The 27,934-nt window shown below is 44.7% G+C and overlaps 1 protein-coding gene and 1 long non-coding RNA gene across 7 annotated transcripts in view; one reads left to right on the plus strand and one right to left on the minus strand.

Annotated features, from left to right (window-relative positions):
- The window catches only part of PCED1B (PC-esterase domain containing 1B), a 71,894-nt gene that overhangs the window by 9,947 nt on the left and 34,013 nt on the right, over nucleotides 1–27,934 (plus strand). For 2 of the 5 annotated variants that reach the window (XM_045801206.2, XM_045801205.2), the window contains exon 2: nucleotides 1,524–15,059. The exons of 1 other annotated variant lie outside the window; for it this stretch is intronic. In XM_045801206.2, the coding sequence (XP_045657162.2) occupies nucleotides 1,579–2,856 (1,278 nt within the window). In that variant the 5' untranslated portion in view covers nucleotides 1,524–1,578 and the 3' untranslated portion in view covers nucleotides 2,857–15,059. Of the gene's footprint in view, nucleotides 1–556; nucleotides 15,060–27,934 lie in introns of those variants that run through there. 2 more of the 5 variants (XR_015721678.1, XR_015721679.1) reach the window with 2 other exon arrangements.
- Nucleotides 5,952–17,271, minus strand: LOC123794817 (uncharacterized). 2 transcript variants are annotated; one of them, XR_006780258.2, is made up of 3 exons: nucleotides 17,007–17,271; nucleotides 16,249–16,318; nucleotides 5,952–6,022 (listed from the first exon to the last, which is right to left on the minus strand). It is a non-coding gene; the product is annotated as an uncharacterized LOC123794817 (long non-coding RNA). The 2 variants fall into 2 exon arrangements; XR_015721683.1 differs by lacking the exon at nucleotides 5,952–6,022 and having other exon boundaries at nucleotides 15,797–16,318.

A 27,934-nucleotide genomic window follows, 5' to 3' on the forward strand; every position in this document is an offset into this window, starting at 1 on the left:
AAAATAAACTGAAGTTTTGAAGATGAGTTTCACAACTCTTAAGGTTTTATGCAATGCGCTCAGGAGGAAAAACATTTCCTCTACCCTGGTAGGGTCAGTGTCTGGGGCCCTGTGAATGAAAGACAGGTTATAAGGAGAAATAGCACACAATTTTTATTAATATTTATGTACACAGGAGTTCACAGAATAGAAACGCAAAGAAGCAGGTTCAGGGGCTTATATATCATTTTAACAAAGGAAAAAGAGTTGGGTTTCATGGGATGATGAATTGTGGGGAAGACTCGGAAACATATGAGGGAACAAATGGAAAATCGGGGCTATTTTAGTGAAGTCTGCAAACTCATGTTGGTGGCGACAGCTCCCTGTCATCTTCCTTGACTCCTCTCTTCCTGGTGGGGGAAGGAGCACCTGCCTCAAAGGGAAATTTATACACTGCTTTAAGGCAGGTAAGGGAAGTGCCGAGACCTCTTCCTGTGTCTGTCCATTCTTAGTTGCCTTCAGCTCAAAATAATCCTTATGCTAAAATGGCATATTTGGGGATGGCATATTCTGATCTTCTTCCTATGGAAAGCAAAGAATATTACAGCTGTAACGTGTGAATGATTTCCAGTGTTATTGCCCTTTTTTACAAGGCCTGTTGGCAAAAAACAGCTGATTCCTTGTTAAAAGAAATCTGTTTTTATGTTTTCTGACCTGGCACATGTACTTTTCCTCCTTTTTCTTCCTTTTTTTTTGGGGGGGGGGTGGATTTTTTATTTATTTGAAAGAGCACAAGCAGAGGGAGAGGGAGAAGCAGACTCCTCACCAGCAGGGAGCCCAACATGGGGCTTGATCCCAGGACCCCAGGGTCATGACCCAGGTTGAAGGCAGATACTTAATAACCGACTGAGCCACCCAGGCGCCGCATGCTTTTCCTTTCTGTTGTTTATTGCATTTCATTGAATTCCTTTTAAGTTATTAAATGTACAATTATATATAAAGTATATTTACAAAAAAGGAGGTAAGGCAAGTCATCCGTAAACCTGCTTTTCTATTAAAAACTGTTTTTGCGTATTTTCTTTCAGTGTGACCTATTTTCTAAGTTTCAGTGAGTGACACAGGGCACCCATGTGACATGTGACTTTTTCAGCTTACCATATCACAACGTTCTGTGCGTTCTTGCTCGCTCACCATCCTCATTATTAAGCAGCTGCAAAGTTTGCCTCCCCATCCTCCAGTGGTCGGACACTGACTTCCCATCCGCAGTGTCACCTCCAGCCAGGGAAGGAGGGCCTATGGGGTTGGCGGCTTCTGACCTGATGGAACTTGAGCCTCCCAAAAGCCACTGAGCAGGCGTTCACAGGTCAAGGTGAGGCCTGGCCAGGCAGGGCTTACTGCTCGGGCTCCCTTCTTGCTCTCTTCCTGCTCCCAGGCTTAGGGGAGTGGCTTTCCCAGGCCAACCCTCCATGCCCTTGCCCGAGGCTTGCCCACACCGAGGGCCTGCCCGGGGGCATCCCTCCCAGCCACCTCTCCTTCTGTCCTAGCAATCCGAAGACCCGCCGCGTGTAAAGCAACGTCGCGGGCCGCGCCCTGGGCATCATGGTCCACCTGCAGGCCTCGGAAGTGCAGCAACTGCTGCACAACAAGTTCGTGGTCATCCTGGGCGACTCGGTCCAGAGAGCTGTGTACAAGGACCTGGTGCTCCTGCTGCAGAAGGACTGCCTGCTCACCACCAACCAGCTCAAGGCCAAGGGGGAGGAGACCTTCGAGAAGGACGAGCTGGTGGACGGAGGCCAGATGGGCCCCATGCACAACGGCATCCAGTACCGGGAGGTCCGCCAGTTCTGCGACGCCCACCACCTGGTGCGCTTCTACTTCCTCACGCGCGTGTACTCCAGCTACCTGGAGGCCATCCTGCAGGAGCTGCAGTCCGGCGAGCACGGCCTCCCGGACGTGGTCATCATGAACTCCTGCCTCTGGGACCTCTCCAGGTACGGCCCGGACTCCTGGCAGAGCTACCTGAGGAACCTGGGGAGCCTGTTCGGGCGCCTGGGCCAGGTGCTGCCCGAGTCGTGCCTCCTGGTGTGGAACACAGCCATGCCCGTGGGCAAGCGGATCACCGCGGGCTTCCTCCCGCAGGAGCGGCAGCCCGGGGACGACTCCCTGCGGGTCCAGGTCATCGAAGCCAACTTCTACAGCTCCGCCGAGGCCAAGAGACACGGCTTCGACGTGCTGGACTTGCACTTCCACTTCCGCCACGCGGAGCAGCACCTGCAGCGCGACGGCGTGCACTGGAACGAGCGCGCGCACCGCCACCTGTCCCAGCTGCTGCTGGCGCACGTGGCCGACGCCTGGGGCGTGGAGCTGCCGCGGCGCGACCACGTGGGCGCGTGGATCAGGCCCGGCCCAGGACTGGAGAGGTGGCGGCCGGCCGGCAGAGGCCCGCGGGCCTCCCCGCCTCCCCGGTGCAGCCCTCTACTCCCGACTCCCCCGCTGCCCCTGCCGCCACCTCTCCACCTGCCCTTGCCCCCGCATCCTCGTCCCTTTCCTTTTCATCAGGTGATGCCGCGGTGTGTGGTCTGTCCCCAAGATACGTATTATTACTCTGACCAGCCTTTCCAGTCGGATCAATTCTCCAACTATTTCCATTCAGATGTCCCCTCAGCTGCCCAGACGGGATTTGCCTTTGAAGATGACTTTATGAGCGATCCTCAGCCGCCTGTGCCCCCTTTCCCCATACCCTATCTGCAGCGGGCCCCCGTGGTTCACAGGGGTTTCCCCCGGTACGCGCCTCGTGGCCCCTACGGGCCCTGGGGTCGGCGGCCGAGGCCTTCCAGGAGACGGGGCCATTCCCGCCCACAGCCAAGGCCTCAGTAAACCGACGAGGGCCCTTGTCCTCCTCCTATTCATGGGCTGGACAGATCATCTGACTGTCCCGAAACTGACTGACCTTGTTAACTTAAGCCTTTGGTCCGTGCTTGGGCTTCTTTTTGGTCATTGGTGTCACCGATAAGGACAGGGAAGGGCAGGCAGTCTCCTCCATTTTTGTTGGCTGTGGCCTCTTCCTCTATTCTCTGGGGGTGATCAAGCATTATTCCCACCTCCCCACTCCCTCTCCTGTTTGTCTTTTTTTGTAAACAGAAAATAGAAATAAAGAAGTCGTTTCACGATAGTAGTTGTGGGTTTGGGATGTGGCTATATTTAATGGTGCCTCTCCCTTCCATTACGAATTAGCTGCTTAAAAAGCAAGGACGGTGTTTATGGCATCTGTTTTATAAATTACTCAAAATGGAATTTGTCTGAAATCGTTCTGAAAGTCTCCATAAGATGGACCTGATTCCTTACCAATAAACAGAAGAACTTTAACTTTTTGTGATCATATTTTCTAGAGATTCTCAGAGTCATTGAATTTTAAAACTGGGAAAGCTAAATATATAATGTTTCCTAGTTAAGTAAGCCAAGAGAGGTGAGTGACTTGTTATAGGTCACACAAAAATCCCTCTTCCACTAGTCTTTCCTAGTTTATACCGGTTTCTGATTGACATGCATTTTCAAACCATGGAGACTGATACCACAGCAGTGTCACACCAAGAAGGACAGTTTACCAAAACGTGGTCTTTCTATGAAAATGATGGTGAAAACCGCTGTAGCCCCGTAACGCCCAAGGCTCACTGGCTGGATGTGCAATGTGTGTAAAGTAGAGAGGATGGTGTGCTTGTGACTTCGTGATTTCTTTGAATAGTCTTTTGAGTTTGGGACTTGAGAAAATTAGAAAAGAAGAAGTTGCACTCGATCACAATGTCTAACACCATTACAGAATAAAACTACTGGTCGGAAGGAACCACCCAGGGCACAACTCGTGACAGACGGCCATGGCCATCTCTTTGCTGTTTTATGGAAATGTTAACATCCATGGCCATCTCTTTGCTGTTTTATGAAAATGTTAACATCACAAAGACTTAATATGCTACGGCCTTTATCACCCTAGACTCATGAAATGTTAATACTTGTATAAAACAGTCAAAACAGGACATGACTAATATTTTCTGAATGATTGATTATTTCATTGGATTGATTTGACTGGCTCGTAAGTCCTCAATTGGGCCATTCCTGAAGTTGACAGTAAGTGTCAGGAAATGTTAATCTGCAAAAAATGAAATTCATGAAGTCACAAAAAAATTGACAAGATCATCTCTATAGAAGAAATACACAGCAGCTTTTAATCTACTAAAAAACCATAAAATTTGCAAAGAATAAGACCTTCCTCTTACCTCTGTGTCTCAGATCCTAGCACGGTGTATACCACTTAGTACTGAATAAGGTTTCTTGAATGAATCCGTGAGTGAATGACAAGGTGAAGTTCCAGTGTTCCTAAGGACGCTGTGACCCAAGTCTCTGAGCAGTTACTGTACGTGGACGTCGAATCCTTTAGCACATCTGAAGGAACATTGCTGAAACAGCGGATGACAACCATCAAGGACTCAAGAACAGTGGTACCTGCAAGTGAGAATTTGCCAGAATGTCCCAGCAGAGTCAGGAGAGCGAGTACCTGTCCAGCTAATGCCAACGTTCTAATCCCAGGGAGGAGGGGATGCACCAGGCTGTGAGATTCGGTAACATTAGCCCTCGAGATAAACCCGTTGCCTCATTCTGATTTTACATTTCCCAAGCAAGACAATGCAGTGCTTAGGAGTTGATCTGAGTACGTGGACTCTAGTATTTATATTTTCGTGAATAAACCAAGAAATCAGTGGTGTGGTTTGTATCTCTTATGAGTCAGGCTAGTGTTCTGATCACACCAGATGAGGCAAGGAGAGTGAGTTCTTTGAGGTACGGTACCGAGGACCAGATGCTGAATCAAAAAGGAATCTGCTATCTTGTATTATGGATTAAATTGCACCAATTACTTGATGGTCCTGTTTTTCTCAGATGGGGAGCGGTGCAGGTAGACTCAGGGAAAATCTTTTCCTGCCCAGGTGTGTTAATGTCCTAGAGCTGCTGTAATGATTACCACAAACTTGGTGACTTAAAACAACACATATTTTATTCTCTTAGCAGTTCTGGAGCTCAAAAGTCCAAAATCCACTACCCCTGAGCAAAATCTGTACGGGGTCTCTTGCTGTCCTACGTGATCGGGCTTCCGCCTGCCCCCGCAATGTTGTCTTCTGGAACTCTCTTCATTGATCTTCATGCTTTTGGCCACACTGGGCTTCTCTCTGTTCATACACAACCTGCCAAGCTCTTTCATAACTTGGGTCTTTGTGCTTGCTATTCCCTTTGCCTAGAATGTGCCACATCCCCTACGCCCTGTTTCTTGGGCTGTCTAACTCTTCATGCTTCCATCCCCACTTTTCAAGTCCCCTCCTGAAAGGCCTTTGAGGACCATTTCAGCTACAACGACTGTTAGAATCTATCATGGCACTCCTTTCCTCGTATTGCTTACCCCCTCATTCGTGGCTTCAGTAGTTGCTTGCTTCTTAGCCCCTCCCACTTGGAAGTAAGCTCCTAAATCTTATTCACTGTTGAATTCCCGATGTCTCATAGCACAGTGCTTGGCAAGGTAGGTGTCCAAGTATATTTACTTCAGATAAATGTTCAAGAACATAATTCACGTTGTGTACTCACAAAAACATAATTTATATTAAAATTGAGCTGTATTTGATCACTTTGCTTTAGAAAATGTCTCTAGAATTCTCTCAACTTGATCTAAGTCATCCTGGGTGGCTAATATACCCTGAGCCTCTTCACCCCTATGGTATTAGCCTGATAGCACCTTCAGTGCTAATTTCATACATATCCTGGCCTTTATCTTCCAGCCCTGAGCTGCTTTGCCCATTTTTACTCTTGCTACCTTGCTCCTTAAGTCAAGAAACCTAGCAATGCAATCAAGCTCTTGTCTGGTAAAAAGAGCCTAAATTATTCAGCAGTTACAAGAGAAATGATTGCTTTATTGTTAAGACTTAAAATGCAGGGTTCATTTGGCCTCTTCTCCAGCCTCAAAAAATGAGAGCACTCAAAGCTTTTTTCACTTGGCTCTTGTCTTCTGGAAAAAGAAAAGAAAAAAGTAAAATTAATGAATAAATTAACATTATCCAAGCAGCATATGATTCTCACCTTATTCTAGCATAAGGTATACTGTTACGTCGAAGGCCAAAACTTCGAAACTGTGACTATTTTTCCCTCAGCACAAACAAAGCAAGGCCCAGCATTTGAAAATAGATGGAATCTTCTATCCTGCCATAGGATGGGGACCATCCCCCCAACCCACTGGCCAGCTGCAGAGCCCCTATTCTCAGGGCCCCTGCATTGCGTGATGCTTGGACCCAACATTAATGTTATTTCCTCGAGCTGTTCACAGTGGCAGCTCCATCTCTGACGGCTTTCTGTTCATGAATTCTGCACAAGTACTTAGTTTTGAAAACTTGGATCTTTAAGGCTCGGATGGAAAGGATTTGCCATTATTTTAAACAATTGTCTGCTTGTTTTTAAAACTCTAGAAACAATATCTCATTCCTACTACGTCAAAAAAGCCTCTTATCACTGCTTCCTTAATTCATAGTTTTTCACAAGATTTTACCCATTAAACTTTAAAGAAAGATTTCCTAAAACATGTCTCTGAGCCATCATCTGTATATGCGTTCAACAGGCAAGGGTACTTGTAAGGATTTGTTCTGTAATTGCCCCATGTGGAAATTCACAATGACTCTTAATGGATTCGAGGCTCTGAGAAGTTCTGCATGAAATGAACTTGGTTAAACATGTGTAGCCTAGTATTTTCCAGATTTATTGAGCCACAGACCGTTTTCATATGCATTATGTCTTGAAAACATATTTTGGGAAATACCATTCTAGAGAATGCCACATAAAATAGTTGGTGTAAGTGAAAAGAAGGCGTGTTGGTGACATTCTATACATGAAGCTCTTTTTCAGTGGAGGATTATAATCTGTGCCCAAGTATGAACTAATATTCCTTAGGTAAGCCTGTGACAAGTCTGAGATCGGTTAGTTTACCGAAGTAGGATGAAATGGACCAGGCGTGATGGCCCTCTTCTTGCTCTAAGGTGGGAGGCTGGGTGGGGAAAATGGGACTGTGTGGCCAGTCCAGCCTGCAGAGTAAGGTGTGCAGGGGAGGTGACAGTCATTCCACATGGCACCTTCTGTCAGCACCTAACAATGCTCTAAGGAGCAGCCCCCAGATCTCTAAGAAGGGGCCTGTCTTGGAAGAGTGGGAGCACCCACGGAAGCTTCTATGGCAGAGGCAAACAATGGACACCCCCATGAAGAAGAGACACCATCAGGCCTTGTGGTCTGTGACATCGAGTCTGGGCCCCGAGCAAGTGTCCTCCATCATGCTGCAGAGATGCCTCTCAGACCTGGGGGTACCTGGCTTCTTATCTTCACTTCCCACTCCCATGTCTACATCACATGGACTCATTTTTTATACTATATTTCATCTCCGTAATTCCATCACAGTGCCCAATGGATCCTTTTCCTACCAACCACTCCTCCCTAACAGCACCATGCCCTAAGGCAGTGGTTCTCAAACTTTATTTGGAGTCTGTCAGAATATCCTGGAAGGCCTGTGAAAACACTGCGGCTGCCATCTTTCCAACAGAGTTTCTGATTCAGTAGGTCTAGAGTGCGGCCCTGGAATTTGCATTTCTAGTAAGTTCCACACTTGGAAAACCGAAGAAACAAAAATGTAGAAAGAAACATGTAATCCCACTTACGTAGCCATAACCTAAATGTATAACCATTGTCAACATTTTTCCATATATATCCTTGTTCTGAAGTATTTTAAAGGAAGTTGCTTCATAATATTTCATCCCTAAATATTTTGTATGTGGGAAAGAAGGACATATTCCTACATAACCGTAAGTATTACATCTAACAAAACTGACGATAACTTGCTGATATCATGTGATACTGTTTGGACCCCTCCCCCCAAATTCATATGTTAAAACCCCACTGTGATGGTATTAGAGGGTGGGGCATTTGGGAGATAATTAGAATGAGATGAGGTCATGAGGTTGGAGCCCTCACGAATGGGATTAGGGCCCTGAGAAGAGTCACAGAAGAGCTTGCTTCCTCCCTCCTCTCTTGGCCGCGTGAGAATACAATGAAAGGTGGAAAAAGAAGGTTCTCGTCAGAATCCAACTATGCTGGCACCTTGATCTTGAACATCTAGAGAAATTTGTTTCTCAATTTCTAAGTTTCTACCTATAAACTGATAAATTTCCATTGTTCATAAATGTCATTTATTTTATTGTTGTAAGAAATGTCTGTTGTTAATAAGCCACTGGTTTATATACCAAAGTCTATGGTACGTCGTTATACCAGCCCGAACTAAGACAGATACCCATTCCCACAAATGTTTTCTACAGCTGTTCCAATCGGGGTCCACTAAAGAATCACACATTGCAGTGGTTATTACGTCTCTTGAATCTCTTTTAGTCTAGAGGAGAACCCAAACACAGGCTTTTTTTTTTCCATGACATTGACACATTGAAAAGACACGTCCTATAGAATGTTCCACTTTGACTTTGTCTGATTTCTGCACGATGTCATTTAATTTTTACTTTAGCCCCTGTACCTCCTATGAAGTGAATGTTAGCTTCGAAGTTTTGATTAGATGCCATAGTAGAATGAGGGTATATACGTACCTATGTCCGTTGGCAAATGAGAGACTAGTCTTTTATTAGTTGATTGACAAATACATATTTGTTAACTCAAAAAAAAATGTTTATTTTGTATTAGGTAATACATTCAATTTGCATGGTTAGAGACAATATTATTATATAACATTGTTCAAGAAAATTGCTACTTGTGTGGATTAATTTAATGCTTTACTGAGTAATTCCTTAATACCAAATTCTCAAATTTTTCCACTGAAATACCACTAACGATGGAGGAGATTGAACCTTTACTCACAGGAGGTCTGCCTCTGGCAGCTGACCCCCAAATCAAATTTATTTTACACCTCCTATTAAGATATTAACTCAGGGTTGCCTGGGTGGCTCAGTCGGTTAAGCGTCTGACTTCAGCTCAGGTCATGATCTCAGGGTCCTGGGATCGACCCTTGCATCTGGCTCTGCACTTAGGGGAGAGTCTGCTTGTGCCTGTTCCTCTCCCTCTGCTCCTCCCCCTGCTCATATGCGCGCTCTCTCTCTCTCTCAAATAAATAAAATCTTGAAAAAAATATTAACGGAAATTCTGTGCTCAACTCCGTACAGTATCATTATTTGTTTTATGTTTAAAAATAGCAATAATGCCCTTCAAAACATTGAGTAGAATCAGTGCTACAGAAATACAGAAATGGGATTCAGGGTCCTAATCCATAAAACTGGAGGATGAGGACACCTATCTCATAGGATTATTATAGATGTCAACCGAATTAATCTTTATAAAGTCCTTGCGACTGTGATCGGCACATAGATGGCACTATAAAAGTAGTTGTTAAAAAAAATTAAAGCTTTTCCAAGCTCGTCCTATTGTTTTACCTACCACCATACCTCCCAGAGTATTAGTAACCCAGTTTGAGCATGATTTTAATATTTAAGGCCGTAATTATGGTTGGAGCAAACGAAGACGCAGAATGTGATCGTTTAGTTGGGCTACGTTAGAAAAGGAATCAAAGAACGGAGGGAAAAGGACACGAAGCCGCGGCACTGGCAGAGGGTGCTGGTGTCCAGGCAGGTCGGTGGTGTGGTTTTTAGCAAACGTTTCAGAGCAGTGGCCGCAGGCCGTGTGCCAGGTACTGAGGACTATGGGAACAACCAACAGCTGTCAAGATGAAGTGATTGCAGTGTTTCTCGGCCCACTTCCATCAGAATCACCTAAGGTGTTCGTTAAACATAAAGTGTATGTGGCCCCAGCCTGGATATCCACTATCAGAATCCGTGAGCGTACACTCAGGACATCAGGAGTTTTACACAAACACCAATTCCTTATATAACTAGAATGTGTAAGGGATATTGCTCAAGCTTACTGCCCTTTTCTCCTTACAAATATTAGCTTTAAAAAGAATTTTAAAAAGATACTCTGTGCGCTGTATCAGAATAGTCAGAATTGTTGGCTGGAAGAAAATGTAGCAATCATCTAGTCTAGTAATTCCTAACTCGAGTGCCATGTTATAGTGACCTGGGGAGTTAACCAACACAACAATCACCAATAATTACCAGAAATGCTGGGGGCAAGAACCTGGACGTAAGTGTGCTTAAGAGCCCTCTAAATATTTGCAATGTGCAGCCAGGATGAAGAATCAGTAATCTGGTCCAACCTTATCTTGCAGATGTGGACACAGGCCTCCAAAATTAAATGATTTGCCTAATAAGATGGTAGAGCTTTCTTCAAAAGGTGATTGTGTAAGCTAGACTAGGTATGTTCTAGTGCAGTGTCTTTCAAAATAAAGGTAATGACCCATTAGTGAATTGTGAACAGTCTAGTGCATCCTGACCAGAATTTTTAAAAAAATGAAATAGAATAAAAAATATCAGCATACATATCAAGCAACAATGGTATTATTTCATGGCGTGTGTTCAGTGACTAGATGTTACACGTGATTCTCGTTTTGGGTTGTTACCCAAAAAGTTGGAAAGTCCAGTTCCGAGTTTCCTTAAAATTCGAATATCTAAGGACAGAAGTTGACATCTGTGTCCCGGAGGGATACCACCCCGTCCTCTGCCCAGCAAGTAGCCCATGGAGACGGTCTGCATGTCACTGAGGTCAAGAAAACAGGCTTGGGGATGCAAATACCTCCGGGTAAGTTGAGTCTGTGACTCTTATTGGTGATGAAAGCTTGTGCACGAGGTTAAACGTGTCATGGCTCAGCTAGCCAAACTAAAATGGACCCCACCTCGCAGAACTGTTGGCTTTAAACAGCAGTATAAAGCACTGGGCATAGTGTCTGGCATATAGTGAACAGTCAATAAATACAAATAACTAAAAAGGCATCCGTGAGCTCTCATTTCCCGACTCTGAGAAGACATGAACTAAAAATGTACCGTGACGAGGATAGTCTTTGGAAGGAACTGGATTCTTGGGTCTGATGTTTATTTTAAGAAGAACAAAAGTTTAAAAAATAACTAAAGTAGTCACTTCAACAGGCAAAATATTAACAAGAACAATTTTCTGTTTTCACAGAACTGGAAGTTATGGTATCACAAAGATACCTTATCCTAGAGACAAAACTTTCCAGTTCTTTCTTTTAAAGAATGCCTTGTCTTACAGATGTACAAGCCAAGCGTATCATCAGCCCCTTGACGTCATAACTTGTTTAGTTTCATTCTTAGTTTCTTTCTTTCTAAAAAGATACTCTTCAACGTTGGCAGGAAGAAGTGTTTTGAATTCTTTTCTGGTAGCTGGATCCTGCATTAAAGGAAATATCGGGCTCTTGGCCCCAAACCACCCTACAGTTGCTCCTGGAGCTCCCATTCCTCTTTTGCTCAGACCCTTTGCATGCGCACGGACATGTCTCAGGTACAGCTCTCCACGTTTAATATGCATCTCCTCAATCAAGAAATAAACTCCCCTACACTCACCCATGCCTCAACCTCCAATTTGTAAAGAGACAAGAGCTCATCTGGTCCTCAAATATAGACATGCCTGGGCTATTAACATTTGTACGGCGGCTGGTACAAACCCCGAGTGTTCTTTTTCCTCTTCATCCCATGAAGGCATACGAATGTTCTATAATGTCATTTGCATATAAATATATATGTATATATATGCACGTATGTACATTTACACACGTAAAAAGGACTGCAATGATATAAGTTGGTAGGCCATAAATGTAGTGGGCTAGGCGTTGTAGAGGATTTAGAGTTGAGTTAAAACTAGCCCTGTCCTCAAGAAGCTTAAAATCCAGCAGAGAAGACAGGACATGTGCACAAATAACTGGAGTCCGGGGGAAATGCAGTGAGTGCCAGAAGAGACAGCACTGTGGGGGTGCAAGGGAAGAGAAGGGAAGGGAAGAGATCCCATGCGCCCAGCAGGTGGAGGGGCCGATAGCCGAAGAGGCCTCCAGGCAGCATCCTGAAAGAGACAGGAGTCCCCTCTGCCTACGTGAGATGGCTCATGGTCCTAATGAGAGAGACCATAAACAAAAAAGCAGGCAGGAAAGCTTCCCCGCGGAGCCATTGAGGAAGTCACCTTGGTCAGAGCACAGGGCCCGTAAGGGAAATAGAGGTCAAGAGTTTGGGGAAAGAGGTTATGTGGCAGTTTTCTCAGCTGCTGAAACAAATTGCCATGAACTGGTAGGTGAAGATAAGTATATTATCCTACAATTCTGGAGGAAAGAAGTCCAAAATGGGTTGCACTGGGCTCAAATCAAAGTGTCTGCAGGACTGTATTCCTTCCGGAGGCTCTAAAGGACAATCCGGTCTCTTGTCTTTTCCAGTTAAAAGCTGCTCCCATTCCTTGGCTCCTGGCTCCATCCGTCTCCACAGCCAGCGACGGCTGGTTGAGTCTCTCTCCCATCATATCCAATCCCATCACTCTGCCACCGCCTCTCTGCCTCCTGCTTCCACATTTAAGGATCCCATTAAGGCCTACCCGGATAGTCCAGGATTATCTTCCCATCTCAAAATCAGCGATTAGCAACCTTAATTCCCCTTTGCCACGAAACCTAACATATTCCTAGGTTCTGGGAAATAGGACACGGACATCTTCGGGGGGGCCATTATTCTGCCTACCATAAACTGGAACCACAGATTAAAGGGCCCTGAATGTCAGGATTGTCACCCCCATTTCTCATGCTGGGGTAGAAAAAACACAATGTCTGTTTTCAGATGAAAGATGGTTTCTTTAAAGCAAACACTTTCTTGCTTTTAGCTGGAATTACAGCGATTCAGCATAGCAACCCAGGCTGTCTCGGACTGAGTGAATGTTCCAGGTGGCAGTTATAGATGACTTTGATTAATAAAATATGGGGAAGTAAATTAAATATTGATAAATGCAGGTTGATATGTTCAGTTTTTCCTAACACAGGGCCCACAGGGAGAGGAAACCATAAAGGAGGATCTCAGTACTGGAAATATTGGGAACTACTGCCTTAAAAAATACGGCTTCCGATTATTCCAGTTGGCCTACCTGCAGTATGTAACATTCTTTCTCTACTACTGCACATCTCTAGGATTGTAGGATGAGAAGTTTGGAAAAGATTAAAAAAAAAGTAGATTTGGCAAATGCATTTCATCTTCCAACTTGTTTATGGTTTGATCAATAATTCATCCGGTAGCATCTGTCTCTTAAAGACGATCTTGTCTGTTGTCTTTATGGTTGACAAATTAGGATATTAAAAAACAAAATACCTTCTTTTTAAAGCACACAGCACCTCAAATGGAATGCCCCCAATTTATGATGTGTAGATAACAAAAACAAATGATGTAAAGCCATACAACAGGAAGACGGAAGAAATATCTGATAAAGCAGGAAGCCCAAATGAGATAACAGAAAATCCATCTGGGTTTGGACACAGAGCTGTTGAAATGGCCTTTATTTATTTGCTTAGCCAATTTGAAGTTTCTCCCTTTTAATATACCGTTGCAGTTAAAAGGTCCTACTATGAACTACCGGACTGGAAGATTACAGAGCCGGTCACCGCACTGAGCACAGATCCTTTCTATTCCAGCTGTTGGTATAGAATATATTTTTCCTGAATTCCTAGAGCTTGCCTTTTTGATCTGAATAAAGACATGGGGAAAGGCAGCACCAACTAGTTCTGCGGAAAGACGCATCTGGGCGGGGAGAGGGGTGTCAGTTGGGCACACGGACTGTGGCCCGTGGTGCAGTTTTTCAACAAATCACAGTGAACCCTTATCGAGCACTTACTATGTACCGGGCTTGCAGAATTATCGATCCTCATAGCCAGTCTGTGAGCCCTGCACTACTATTCATCTTATTCCTACATTACTAGTAACCTAAAGAAACCAAGGCTTAGAGGTTAATTTGCTTGGCACAGCTAGTGAGTAAGGGGGCAGGGAGTCAATCCCTGGGCTATTTTTTTTTTTAAGCACAAATGTAATCATTTCATTCCCCTGCTTTGTAAACATTATCTCTTTAAAACTCAACAATCCTGTGGTTCTCTACATTGGCTCGGCATTAGAATTCTTTGCAGACCTTTGACAAAATACCATCGCATAGAATCCACTCAGGACCACTTAGAAACAACAGTAACGCGCATGGTGGCAAATATTTATACTGGGCTCACGACGTGCCAAACATTTTCCCGAGGGCTATGAATATTTTCATTTAATCCTCAAAACAACTTCATGATGAAGACATCATTAACTATCCCCAATTTATAAGGGAGGAAGGTGAGGCTCCACAGGATTAACTGCTTAGCTCAAAGTTATGGGACCAAGCTGAGGCTGGGATCCCAGGCAGTCTGGTTTCTGAGTCTGTACTCAGAAAACAAAAATAAAGCAAATTAAGCAACCACAAGGAAAAGCCCTGCTGATAACCTCTGGAGGATGCTAGAGAAACAGCCCACTAGTTGGTTTTGTTTTTTTTTTTAATGGCAAATAAACACATAGAAAAAGGCATTTATTCTCCCTGTATGTGTAGAAACTGTACCTTAGGAAAGCTAGTGACCTCTCTTTTTAGGAGAATTTTGACTAATCAGTGAATAAGTAATAAAATTAGAATATCATCATTTTGCAATCCTCAGCAAAGTAATGAATCTAAGCCATGATCAACTATAATGCCAATTTCTCAAAAAGAGATGGCCAGATTCTTCCGTATGGAAGCACACAGCACCTCTGACGAAGTGTTCTTGCTAGAAAAATCAGGTCTCTCCAAGCTTCTGTAACCAAACGCCATTTTGGAATAAAACAAGAGACCAGAGGAACATGTTACATGGTCTTCTGGGGGCAGGATCAGCAAAATCCAGACCGTGGGGAACTCAACAGACAAAACACTGGATTTTCTTCACACGTAAGTTGGGAGAGAGAAAGAGAAAGAGAGATGGCACCTACGGATTAAAAGAGTCATATAAACTAATTGTAACATACAAATGTATCATGTTTGGGATCCCAGTTTGATCAAATACCTGCAAAAAATAAAATCTGGGGACTTTTGGACATTGACTAGATATTTGATGCTCTTAAAATAATTGTTCATCTCTTTTTAGTGTCAGAATCATATTGTAGTTATGTTTTTAGAAAGGGACCATAGGGGCGCCTGGGTGGCACAGCGGTTAAGCGTCTACCTTCGGCTCAGGGCGTGATCCCGGCGATCTGGGATCGAGCCCCACATCAGGCTCCTCCACTAGGAGCCTGCTTCTTCCTCTCCCACTCCCCCTGCTTGTGTTCCCTCTCTCGCTGGCTGTCTCTATCTCTGTCGAATAAATAAATACAATCTTTAAAAAAAAAAGAAAGGGACCATATATACCATTCATAGACACACGCTGAAATATTTATGGCTATGATGGGAAATATATAGCAATAATTACTATTTAAATAGATATTTAAAGATGTGTATTTAAAACAGAACTGATAGGATGCCTGGCTCTCTCCAGCACTTCTATTAACTTTCTCGATGACTTAATTGAAATCATAATTCTCATCGTCATCATTTTTTAGAATACCCTGTGTGTTTTTTTAAAATTAATGATAGCAACAATAGATTATGTGGGATTAGAGCACAACAGTAAATCCTTCTCTAGAGCCCCCTGACCAAGGGAGTGCTACTCAGAAATAATCGTCAAATTCATACACACTTCTGGAGAGTTGTCCTCACTGCTCAGCCGTTCTTGAATTGACCTTTTATTGGCTTTTCTATTACATTTCCTCAATGGCCATTCTTCTGTCTTCCCTACTTTTTTTTTTTTTTTAAGATTTTATTTATTTATTTGTCAGAGAGAGAGCACAAGCAGGGGGAGTAGCTGGAGACGGAGAAGCAGGCTCTGTGCTGAGCAAGGAGCCCAGTGCGGGACTTGATCCCAGGACCTGGGGATCATGACCCAAGCCAAAGGCAGACACTTAACTGACTGAGGCACGCGGGTGTCCCAGTCTTCCCTACTTTTTACAATCTTTCACATCTCAAGATGCAATTCTTTGCAAAAAGCTCCTTATTTTCTCCTCTGTACCGTTCAGAAATCTCTGTGCTATTTTATGTTTTCACTCCTTTACTCATTCATCCATCATTTAAAAATGTTTAGTGAGCTCTTATTTTGTGTGGAGAATAGGTGTGATGACATAACAGTGGAAAGACAGACAGTCCCTTCCCCGTGGATATGCAGACCATTTGAACATCTCTTGGTACACTTACCATCCTTTCCTCCTCTCTTCCTCTCAAAGACCAATGGCTCCCTCTTCCCCAGGAACTTGGAAAATTTCGTCTAGCCAGGTAGAAAATAAAAACACAAAAACAAAAAACCCCCAGGCTTAAGAGCTGGGCTTAAATCATGATTCTACTACTTCATACTGATACGACTTTGAGCAAAGACCCTCTCTGAGCTTATGTCCTGATCTGAAGAGTAAGAATTAGAACAGCTGAGTCAGAGAGCTGTGGGAAGATGAGGTAAACATGGCGCAAAGCTGAGTAAAACCCATGGCGTGAGGATGAGGTAAATATGGCGGAAAGCTGAGTGAAACCCGTGGCGTGTGGCAGACACTTGCAGACAGCATTGGCGTCATCAACATCACACCATCAATCTTCCCCACCCTTACACAGACCTTGAATTTTCCTTTTTCAGTGACTTTTTCTCCTCTCTCTGCAGAAGGATGTGGCCACACCACACGACGCTCCCCAGATCACGGGGGCCCCAAGGGACATTTCTTTTTTTTTTTTTTTAAGATTTTATTTATTTATTTGACGGAGAGAGAGAGAGACAGCCAGCAAAAGAGGGAGCACAAGCAGGGGGAGTGGGAGAGGATGAAGCAGGCTTCCAGCAGAGGAGCTTGATGTGGGGCTCGATCCCATAACCCCAGGATCACGGCCTGAGCCGAAGGCAGATGCTTAACGACTGAGCCAGGAGCCCCCCCCAAGGGACATTTCTTCCCAGCTCCCAGGTAACCCCCACTTACCTCAGAGAAAAGGCATTGCCTTCCTGAACCATCATCAGAACCACACCTTTTCCCATCTCTGTTTCTCTCATGGATGTGCTTTTCCTCGCCTCTCGTTCAAAGATGAGATACTGACAGCAAGTGTGGACACACAGGACCTCTGGGAAAGAGCCTTTACCTTAGCTGCCCCCAATGTGCTCAGTCGTGCACACGTGACCCTTTTGGCTACAGCGGAAGCAGTGATGAGCACATAAACTATAGGGCCCTTACCTTTCAACTCTTGAGAAAGTTTTTTTTTTTTCAAGATTTATCTATTTGAGAGAGAGAGAGAGAGTGCATGGGTGTGGGGGGAGGGGCAGAGGGAGAGGAAGAGAGAGGATCTCAAGCAGACTCCATGCTGAGCAGGGAGCCCAGCATGGAGTGGGACTCAAGACCCTGAGATCGTGACCTGAGCCGGAATCAAGAGCCCAGCGCTTAACTGACTGAGCCACCCAGGCGCTCCTCAACAAAGTACTTTCAACTGTCCTTTATCTTCCGCTCACACTGCACCAGGAAATTCACAGAACTGCTCTTACTAACCTTACTCAGGGGTGAGAACTTTGAGTCCCCGGTTGGTTAAGCAACTTGCACAACGACAGGCAGGATGGTGGTGGTAGGAAGGGTTGCTCCACTCTTTCTGGAGTCTCCTCCAGAAGACAATTCCCTCTTCTCCAGTCGTATCGCATAACAAGGAGTTTGCTGCCATCGAGAAGAGTCTAAAGGGGAAATGGAGTCAAATAAGAGGACAGAGATTAATGCCGGTGGAAGAAAAATCAGGGTTTGAGAAGCAAAGGGAAAAGGCTAAATCAGCCCTTTTAGCAGCTGCCCCGGGGTTGCCACACCAGGCTGGGCTCTCGTCTCTACCAGAACGTTCTGATTTGTCTGAGATCCTTTAAAGCATCACTCATCAGTTCATCACGGATTGCTCAACTACCGAATGCGCCCTACACTGGCACTGGGCTTCTAGGTACCTAAGGAAGCCAGAGTCCATAGTCCAAACCATTCCCTATTGCTGGAATCTTGTGATGAATGCCAGAAGCTTCCACTAGCCTGCACGGCTCCTGCGTGCAACAGTCACAGATGACCTCAGCCGTCCAGCTGGGGGCCAAGGCCCATACTCCGCGGCGGAGTTCTCACCTGTGTCTCAGTAAAGTTACCTGTCGTCCTGGAATCCTGGCCCCATCGTGGGATTCAAATAAAATTGTGAGGAAATATGCTCTTTTGTAAGGTAATCGTATCTGACCTCACTCCAAGAGCTCAAATGTTCTCCACCACATTCGTGTGAATTGGCCACAGACAATGGAAGGTGGAGACAGCCCAGGCATTCTCTAGAAGGCAGGACTCTTCCACCTTGGGCTCAATTTTTAAAATATACACCGGCACGAGGTCATCGGCTGAGGCTCACATGCTTCTGGAGAAAGTTTAGTACGTAGATGTGGAGCCCTGATTTACATGGGAGCTCAGGAGCCTCCTAAGAAAAAGACTTGAATCATGTATACCCAAGGGGATTAGACACACACACACACACACACACACACACACACACACACACGTGCATGCGTGTGTGTTCAAAGCATGCCAGTGGTTTCAAAGAAGCCAGATTACAAGGAGAATGATGGAGACCACTGAGGAAAAACATTCCATGAGGAAGGACATTCTCTGGCCTTGGGAGCTCAGGGCGCTGGTGATTCTAGGAATCACGGGGAGCCTTATATTTCTTAGAAGTCAGTGTTACTGAAACCCAAGTACAGCAGGACTCTATTTCCAACAGCAAAAACATACGACGGGATTCCAAGCTCAGAGGCAGACATTAATTTGGGTCACATCAACTTGGCATTAGGAACAAGATTCCAGTTCAGTGGCATCACTGTAGCCTATCAGGTGAGAGACGGGGAAATTAGGAAGTCAGCCATAAGCAGGGCTGATGCACGGACACATGTGAGCCCAACTGGAGAGTTCCAGAAACTGCTGAGGAGGGGATACTGCCTAATCAGCTAAACGCAGACGCCCCTGCCTTTGGCCTTTCTCAGCTATTTTAGCAGCCAAAGACAAAACAAAACAAACACACCAAAAAAAACCCATAAATCCAGTTCTCAGAAAAGTTGGTGAATAATATTAAGATTTTGAAGGAGCCTCAATAAATTGCACTCCTCTTCCCTACCTGGGTCTGAACAAGTTGAGGAAATGGGGGTCAACTTTGTTGCTGCTGAAGACCAGTCTGGAAGAGTAGCCTTTAGGTCTGGTGGTCTAGTGGACTGAGATCAGGCAGACTTGCCCACAGGCAGGCATTTGCTGGACCAGGGCAGGCCCGGGCAAGACAGGCAGTACAGAGAGATATTGTACTCTCTTGGAAGGTTCATTCCAAAAAGGAAGAAGCAGAGCTGAACCAAGAGGCCCAGCAATTCTTCCAAAATTATGATCAGATTGCTCATTCCAGTGCCCCAGGGGTGGAAGCAGTAAATGGGTAAAGAGAGACAAGGCCTGTGTTTAGGGAAATTCTCATTAGAGAAACTGGGAGAGGAGAAAGGTACCTCTCTCCTGAATCCATCGGGGGTCTGCCAGGAAAGCAAATCCATGCCAGGGTATTAAATAGAGGGTTATGAAACACAGGGAATTGGTTACAACGATGCTAGAGTTGCTGAAAGAATATTCTGGAGAGAGGAAGCATCCCAAAGACCAATGACTGGGAAGCCACTACCTATCCCTAGGGCTGGAGGGACAAACAAAGAAGCTGATATTACCCGAGCCCAGGAGCTGGGGCCACTTGGGAGACCCTGAGCTTCGTAAGGGGCCTATGTGGGCACGAGCTGGAGCCACACGGGAGTTGTGGCTGCTGCTGGAGAGGCCTCTGGAAGCAGAGGAAAAGGGCAAGAAATACCCTGGCTTCTCCGCGCCTCCCAAATTCCAGTCTCCAGCATTGCCTCTGACGGGCAAACCTCATCTAGAGCTGGTGGTCAAGAGAGCCTGAGAAGCAGAGCTTGTGACAGTCAGAAGGACAGAGCATAGGCAGGGGACGGATCCGAGAGCAAACAGGCATCAGCCAGCACAACCTTTAACAAGGAAGCGTTTTATTAACATTTTTGTCAGTAGATTGAAGAGGAATTCATATAGCTATCATGCAGCAAAACCTTCCCAAATTCTCTTTATTTCTTCAATTTTTCCTCCCTCGGCAACTGCCATGTCTCTGCCCATCTCTCCTCTCCACTGAGCTCTCTCTCTATCCCCCAGGCTGTCCTCTGCTCCCCCATCCCTCTCTCTGAATCCTTTCCACAAGAGCCTTGTCCAAAAGTCACGGGGACTTCAGCTGACCCCCACCTCCCCTTCGCTGTCAAAGATGGCTCTCCTTGGGGCTCTCTCGGTGACCGCTCAGGGCTTCAAGACTGGGTCGAGGGTATCCGTGTGACCAACCTGGGCGTCACTGTGTAGTGAATTACCCAGCTGAGCAGGGAGTATTCACCTGCTTGAAAGAAGGTCAACAGCAGGAGCCTGGCTGCCTCCCTTTCCTCTTTCAATTTAGAGCAATTAGCCACTTAGTTACCCCAGTTAATGCCTAAGTCAAAATGCAGCCCCTGCACCCCGACCCGGCCTACAGGGCTGTTCGCTTTGGGTTTAACAGAACTGAAAGGACCTCTTTCTCTTTCATTGTCTTGGAACCATATAATTTAGATATCTGTGGTTTAGCTCACAGGCTCATATTGGAGGGTGGTAATCACTGCTACTTCAGGGTGGATGAAAAAGATTAGAAGAGTGCCTGGGACAGAACAGGAATTTGCAAACTGTCGATAACACCCTTCTAGATTCTATGATGGCGCTCGCTGGCTAGGGCCGCAGTAACGAGGCACCACATCCTGGGGGCTTAACAACAGACATTTACTTTTTCACAATTCTGGAGGCTGGAAGACTGAGAGCAAGATTTTTTTTTTTTTTTTTTTTTTTTTTTTTTTCTGGCCAGGGTAGTTTCTTCTGGGACACTTGTTGTGTGGATGGCGGTCTCTCTCTGTCTTCACAGGTTCTTCCCTCTGTAAATCTATGTCCCGATGTCCCCTTCTTATGGGGCTCACCCTCCTATCTCCTATGTCCAAATAAGGTCACATTCTGAGGTGTAGGGGTTAAGACTTCAACATACAAATTTTGGGGGAGGGACATAATTCAGCCCATTGCCATGATTTACTCAAAGTCACACCACATCTCATAAAATAGATTATTATTATTATTATTATTTCATTATCTGAGCTCCTGAGGACAACACAGATATTTATATGGTTAACTTTATTGTTGGTAATGGCAGGACCAGGACTAGACTATGGATTTCTGGGCACCCTCACCGGTCCCTGCTGGCTCTGTGAGGCTGTCTTTCCGTCATGCTGGGATCACAGCATAGCTGTTAACTGATCAGGCTGTGTAGATATCCCAGGGGTCTACATCCCAGATCTGGTACCTGTTAGCTACTTGACCTTCTACCTGACCTTCGACCAACTCCTTCACATCTCTTGGTTGAGTTTCAGCGTCAATGTAATGGGATAATAGCAGTCACTTCCCCACTAATTGAGATGAGGAGATATACGTACATCAGTGAGATGATATATGTTCTCAGGGAGGAAAGCTTTCCCTCAACATTCTTCTGTTTAGTCTTTGGGGACCTGTGAATTAAACTAACAAAAGATAGATTAACAAGAGAAAGGGCACACCACTTTTATGACTATTTACATGCATGGGAGTCCACAGAAAGGAGTGAAGTGCAAAGAAGCAGTTAGTCTAGGGCTGACATACCATTTTAACTAAGGAAAGGAGGTTTGGGCTTGAAGCAATAGTAAACCATGGGCAAGTAGCTAGGAGCTGTATAGGGGAACTAATAGAACATGAGGGTTATTTTGGTAAGGTCTGTTTACGCAGACTCATCTCAGTGTCGTCGCTCCGTTTCCAGAGATTAGAGTCATTCCTACCTCCCTGGTCTAGGGGCAGAGAAGGAGAGAAACTTCATAAAGGAAAACTTCTACCCCACTTTTAGACAAGACAAGCTATCGAATCTCAGTAACCCGATGCCAAAGTAGTCCATTTTGGGGTGGCATATTCTGATCCTGGTCGGTGTGAAGTCCTTAGCACTGGGTGTGGTCAGTCCTGGATAATTATCACCCATCATTACAGTCAAAGATGACCCTTCCTTGCAGCACAGCAGGGTGGCTTGGGAAGGGGACTAAGCAGTTTTGTCTCTTCTCCAGTTTTTCTGCCTGGGCTTTCCTATAAACAAGGTTTTCCACATTCAAAACATACCTGATCCGCCCTGAGAGCTCACTCAGGTCTGTCCTCGCCTCTGCACCCCTTTGCCACAGTCCTGGTTCAGGTTCCTATAGCGTGGACTGCCCTCTCTCTAGCTTCCTTCCACCCTTGCAGACGCCAGGAAACATGCAGAATCCTTCATGGGCTCCCCCATGCCCTTAGGCTTCACAGTAAAGTTCAAGTGCAAAGCCCAGCCCCATCTGCTCTGCACATAACTTTTCAGTCTAAATCCCCTTTTCGGTCAGCTCCGCACCAACCCAATGGTTATCATCAACTCAGGGGTGCATTCTCCTGCCTCCGGGCTTTTGAGTGGGGGCTTCATGCAGGACTCTCTCCTTTCCTCAAATGTTGCCTGCTGTCTGTAATATTTCCCAGCTGCCCTGCTGCCAACCCCCTTCCCATTTTGGCTGATTTAGGTGTCCCTCCATGTCCCCTCTGCTCTACAGAGCTGTGATTGCGCATTTTTCTCTTTGTCTCTACCTTTAATTCATAAGATATTTGAAGAAGGGACCACATTTAACTCATTTCAAGAATCCCGGTGCCCAGCACAGGCCCAGCATAATAGAGTGGGCATTCCTTATGTGCTTTTTGAATGTATGATGCCATTTAGTCTGTGGCCCAAAAACCAACAATAATTTAATAGCTTCATCTCTTGTCTAAAGTTCATAGCTTCTGTAAAGAATATGTGAGGTGAATAGGAGGTGACAGGTAGTGATCCTACAAAAATAAATGGGTGAAGGAACGGTTGTAATGTAATGAAACAGGCTTTGTAAGTTTCCTCGAGGAAGATATATGTTAATTTCCCAAATGTATGAGCATCTGTGTATTTTCATGGAGAATATAGCGTCTTTTCTAACACTGAGATGCTTGAAATGGGATTATTTCCCTTCCAAATGAAAACCAATTAAATAAATTATATTTTTTCCCCTCGGTGCTTACAAAGTGTGGGAGTTGTCACCAAACATTACTAAATGTTCTAATTTAGTCATAAATGGGCTGAAAGAATGTAGCATAATTACTAAGTCCAAAGTAAGTTGTTCTAAATATTTTATCTTGTTCAGCATATGCTGTTAAAAAAAAAACGCTCGAACTATAATTGTCAACATTCGATTCACAAAAAGTAAACAACAGCTGAGTATAATGGGATGGTAAAGAATCTCTCCATAATTCCCAACATATGGGAAAGAGTATGTCCATTTTGAAGTGAGAGATGATCACGTTTATCAACTGAGCCATTTTCTGTCTTTAATTTCTTCCTATTGGAAGAACATCCCCAGGAAAACTAGAAGCATTTTCCTAAGTGGACAGGAAGATGTAAAAACAAGCTTGATCTCGGGCAGGAGGAATTTAGACTCGCTGCAGAGATGGGAGGGGGCAAAGCAAAAAACACCTCATGTTTCTGTAAGAGCAGTCATTCTAGAGTTACCAGGCATGAAATGAACAAGCATATGTGGAAAATGTCTGGGTAAATTTCTATTTATCAGTTTCAGTTTCAGTTTCTGTGAACACACTCTGATGGGTGGAGCCCATGATACATCTTGTCATGATCTGGATTCCTTTTAACCTGGACCATGCTTCAGGGGAGGGCTCCTGGGAAGCTGCCTCAAGTATCTTTCTCTTTATCAGATGTTTTGTGCATGTGGATTTCAAGCTCCAAGGAGACATTTAGAAACCATGTATCTTCAGAGGAAAGCACTAGAGGGGCCGGGGGCGGGTACTTCACAGCTGCTCTAGAAGAGAAAGATGGGGTCCGTCTCCAAAGAGCAGGGTTTGCTTCTTGGCTGAGAGAGAAAGGAGCAGAAGCCCAGCTGGAGGACAAAGGGCTTAGTGAAGAAATGCTGAGGAGCAAGACTGTCCCTTTGTTTTTCCCCATGAATCACTTGACAATCTAACTTAAATCCTTTCTGGAATGAGTAGCAGGGTTTGGGAGCAAGTATTGAACGAATAAATTTACAAGTCACTGAACTAATTAGTTATTAATAAGCACGTCTAGGCAGAGAGAAATAAACAAGAGGGCTGGCCCGGTGAGAACACCCTACGGAGGAAATGACATGTTCTCTGTGGTCCAAAGTGGGTAAAATCCAGCAATTTGGAGGCAAAGAACTGCTTTCTGAACTTCAGTTTTCTGGAGATGATAATCAGGAGTATTGTGGATATGCTTTGCCACTCTAAAACCCCGTCAGTCTTACTTATCTCATTCTGCCTGTATCCTTGATGTGCTCTTCTTACAAATGATAGCATTATAATTAATCAGATTAATCTCACTGAGTAAGAATAAAGGCTGCCTTTTCACAGAGCTCTTCGTTGTGCCGGCAGAGTATCCGTCCACACACAGTGATTCTTTCTGTAGAGAGACTCTCTGTTGGACTTCCCGGAGAAGGGAGGTGGGAGCCATAGAGACAGCATAATAAACAGGGGCGCACGCGCGCACGCACACACAGAGCTCAGCTGTTTAAGGCTACTCCTAGGAACATAAAACAGAAAAATTCTAAGAAAACCAAGGGACTTGAGGGAAAAACTCAGGATGACTGGCTTGAAAAATCTGTACAGGTCATTATACAAATTCTTCGTGGGTAAGACAGCATTCCCATTCCTGAGACATAGGAAAGGAAAAATAAGGATTCGGGAAGGAACTTACCCCTAATAATGACAGAAGACCTGTGTATCTGGGGTGTTTGATTTCACTTCTATCAATATCTTTTGAAAGCCAATGCTCAACACTGACCTGGAGGAGTTGAGCAGGTGGCAAGTTTAAGACCCAGCATTGCCTCAGGCAGGAAAGGTCATGGGAAGCATGCCATACCCAAGACAGTATAGGATGGATTGCTGAAGGGAATTCCAGAAAGGGTCTTTTCGCAGAGAAAAGAAAGCACAATGGGAGCTGAAGTAACAGGGAAGAGCCTTACTATGCTAGCTGGTAGACATTCCCCCTCTTCTTATGAGGCACACAGTAATTTCTTAAATATTTGATGATGGTGATGATGATGATGGGAAAAAAAAGTCTTAAAAATAAAATGAAGTGAAGTAGGAGGAAATAGGGTGTCTTAGTGCCCATCCCACATCATTTAATCCTGCGATGTAACTGGATTTCACTGAATGCAGCATTGTAATGACCCTGGATTCATGGTATGGATCCTGAAAGCAGAATCCTAGTCATTCTCTTTTTGGAACAATTTTGGTTATTTGGATTCTTCCCTTTAAGATGTTCTTTTCCATCCATTTCTCTTGTCCGATGGTACTTACCTAACGACTAAGTGTCGAGTTGGGAGATGGTAATTAGATGCCACATCCTATTCTCCTGGTTTAATTTGACCTTTTCTTGATGAGGTGTTTCTCCCCTCGGGTACTGGCATTTGAGGCCACCTAGGCGAGCTATTTCGGGCTGTTCCTTGCAGCAGAACTTCTCATATGAAGGCGTTCAATGTGAAACAGCAGTCCTTTCATTTTTTAAGTTAACATTTCTGCTGATTTACGCAGATCCTGCCCAACTTTTAGACAAAGGCATAGAACGTATGTGTATATTACGTAACAAACGGCAAGCGCTTCCAGAGAAGGTAAGTATAATTTAGGTTCTAGATCCCTCCCTTGTCTAACTTTTCATTACTTCACTGACAATTGTACTGATGTTCTTGCTGATAAGATTTTTGCTCTTTCCTCAAGCTGAGATTTATTCTGACTTGAGATATATATTTTGGAGGAACATTTGTTTGCGGTAGGAAGAGTGAATTATCTCTCAGGTTTTCTCACTGAATTCGTCATTAAAGATTCGTCCTCATTTCATTGTCCTCAGAGAATTGTTGATGCTGTGGTTTGTATTTTTTCAAAGCAGATCTTTAGGTTGGCAGAATAATTACGCTTGCATTTGTCTTTTATGCCTAAAAAATAATTGACCGTGCTTGTGGGATATCCATATTTTACACTGACTAATTTGATTTTTGAGGGTGCTCAGTTTTTTGGCTTATGGGGTTTTTGCTGTTGTTGATGTTGTTGTTGTTTTGCTTTGGTTTTGTTTTGAGAGGAGGTCAGCAAGGCACAGAAAGCCACTTCTCTGAGATTATTAGAATTTAGAGCAGTTTCAGAAAGATCTTTCTAGACCTTTCCAGAAATTACAATCTGGAGGCAAGTAGGAGGAAGAGGTCTAAGCAGGAAAAAGAGGCAGATTACTTTCTGAGGACTATATGTTTGAACACTTCTCGAATTTATGATTTTAGGATAATTTGGTACCAGCATAATCACAATATTACCATGTATTTTTCTACACAGTAATACCCATTTTGGTTCAGCCAGATTTATAGATGTTTGCTGATTCCTGCAGCATCTAGAATCACTCAGACATAAATACTTAATGAGCCCCGTGTAGGAGCAAGGCACTTTGGCTCTATGCAAGGGACACTTTTATATTAAATCTTAGTTGGTCCTAGTTAAGATCTTGTAAAGAGAGTTAGGCACTACCCGTAGGCTGTTTATTACATTGTTCAAATATCCAGCATACAGTCGTGATTCCTAAATGAGTGAACTCAAACTTACTGTGATTCAATCTTTCTGTACAGCAATTTCACCCTTTTCAATGTTGTGGTACCTTCTATTTTGACGGTACCTTTGCACATAAGTGCAGCTCAATAAATATTTCTTTCTTTTTTTTTTTAAAGATTTTATTTATTTATGTGACAGAGAGACAGCCAGCGAGAGAGGGAACACAAGCAGGGGGAGTGGGAGAGGAAGAAGCAGGCTCCTAGCGGAGGAGCCCGATGTGGGACTCGATCCCGGAACGCCGGGATCACGCCCTGAGCCGAAGGCAGACGCTTTAACGACTGCGCTACCCAGGCGCCCCTCAATAAATATTTCTTGATGGCAGACTGACTGGGTGTAGGTATACAAAAGGTGGCATCCCACCTCACCCTCCCCTGGCCCGCATTTGACTGCCCCATCATGGGGCTTCTTACCATTTTCTTCTAATGAACTCTCAGTAGATATCAAAGAAACGGGCCCAAACTCACCCCAAATCCATGGTTATAGCTTTGACCAGATTGACTATTACTCTTTAAGTGCGTAAGCACAAAACAGTTAAACAGTAGAACCCACAGAGACAGGAAGCAGACGATTTCAACCATAGCTGCTGCTACTAAAGGGGGATGGGTGGGTGGGGCTTTACTGTGCAGGATAGGAAGCATCCCGAGAGAAGAAGGAAGGGTATGGACTTGTATCGAGTGCAAACTCTTGTCGAGCACCATGCCAGCGGCTTGCGTGCTTGGGTCTCATAGCTGTCTTGAGCCAATGGCATTTCAAGGTAGAAAGGATGGGTCTCAGAAGTAGTTAAGTAACTTGCCCAAAGTCCCACAACTCACCTTTGGTAGATTCTGGACTGTGGCTCAGACCAGTGTGCTTGGAAGACCAGGCCTTTTCCATTCTGCTCAGCTGTGTCCATCCCACCTCTGTAATGAGGGGACACCTGCGTGGCAAGCTGATCATTTGAGGTGGGCTCTCTCGATTTTAAGAGTAAGACACAGGTCACCAAGGTAATGAAGAATGTGCTGTATGTATTTTTTTGGAAATGAGGGAACAGTGATCTCAGCCACGTGGCCAAGTCCCAGGGAACCCAGGCAAAGCAGAAGAACTGGGTTTCAGGAAGCATA

The sequence above is a fragment of the Ursus americanus genome, chromosome 25 (genome assembly GCF_024610735.1).
Source record: "Ursus americanus isolate L20-20 chromosome 25, mUrsAme1.1.p, whole genome shotgun sequence".
In the NCBI taxonomy this organism is placed as follows: domain Eukaryota; kingdom Metazoa; phylum Chordata; class Mammalia; order Carnivora; family Ursidae; genus Ursus; species Ursus americanus.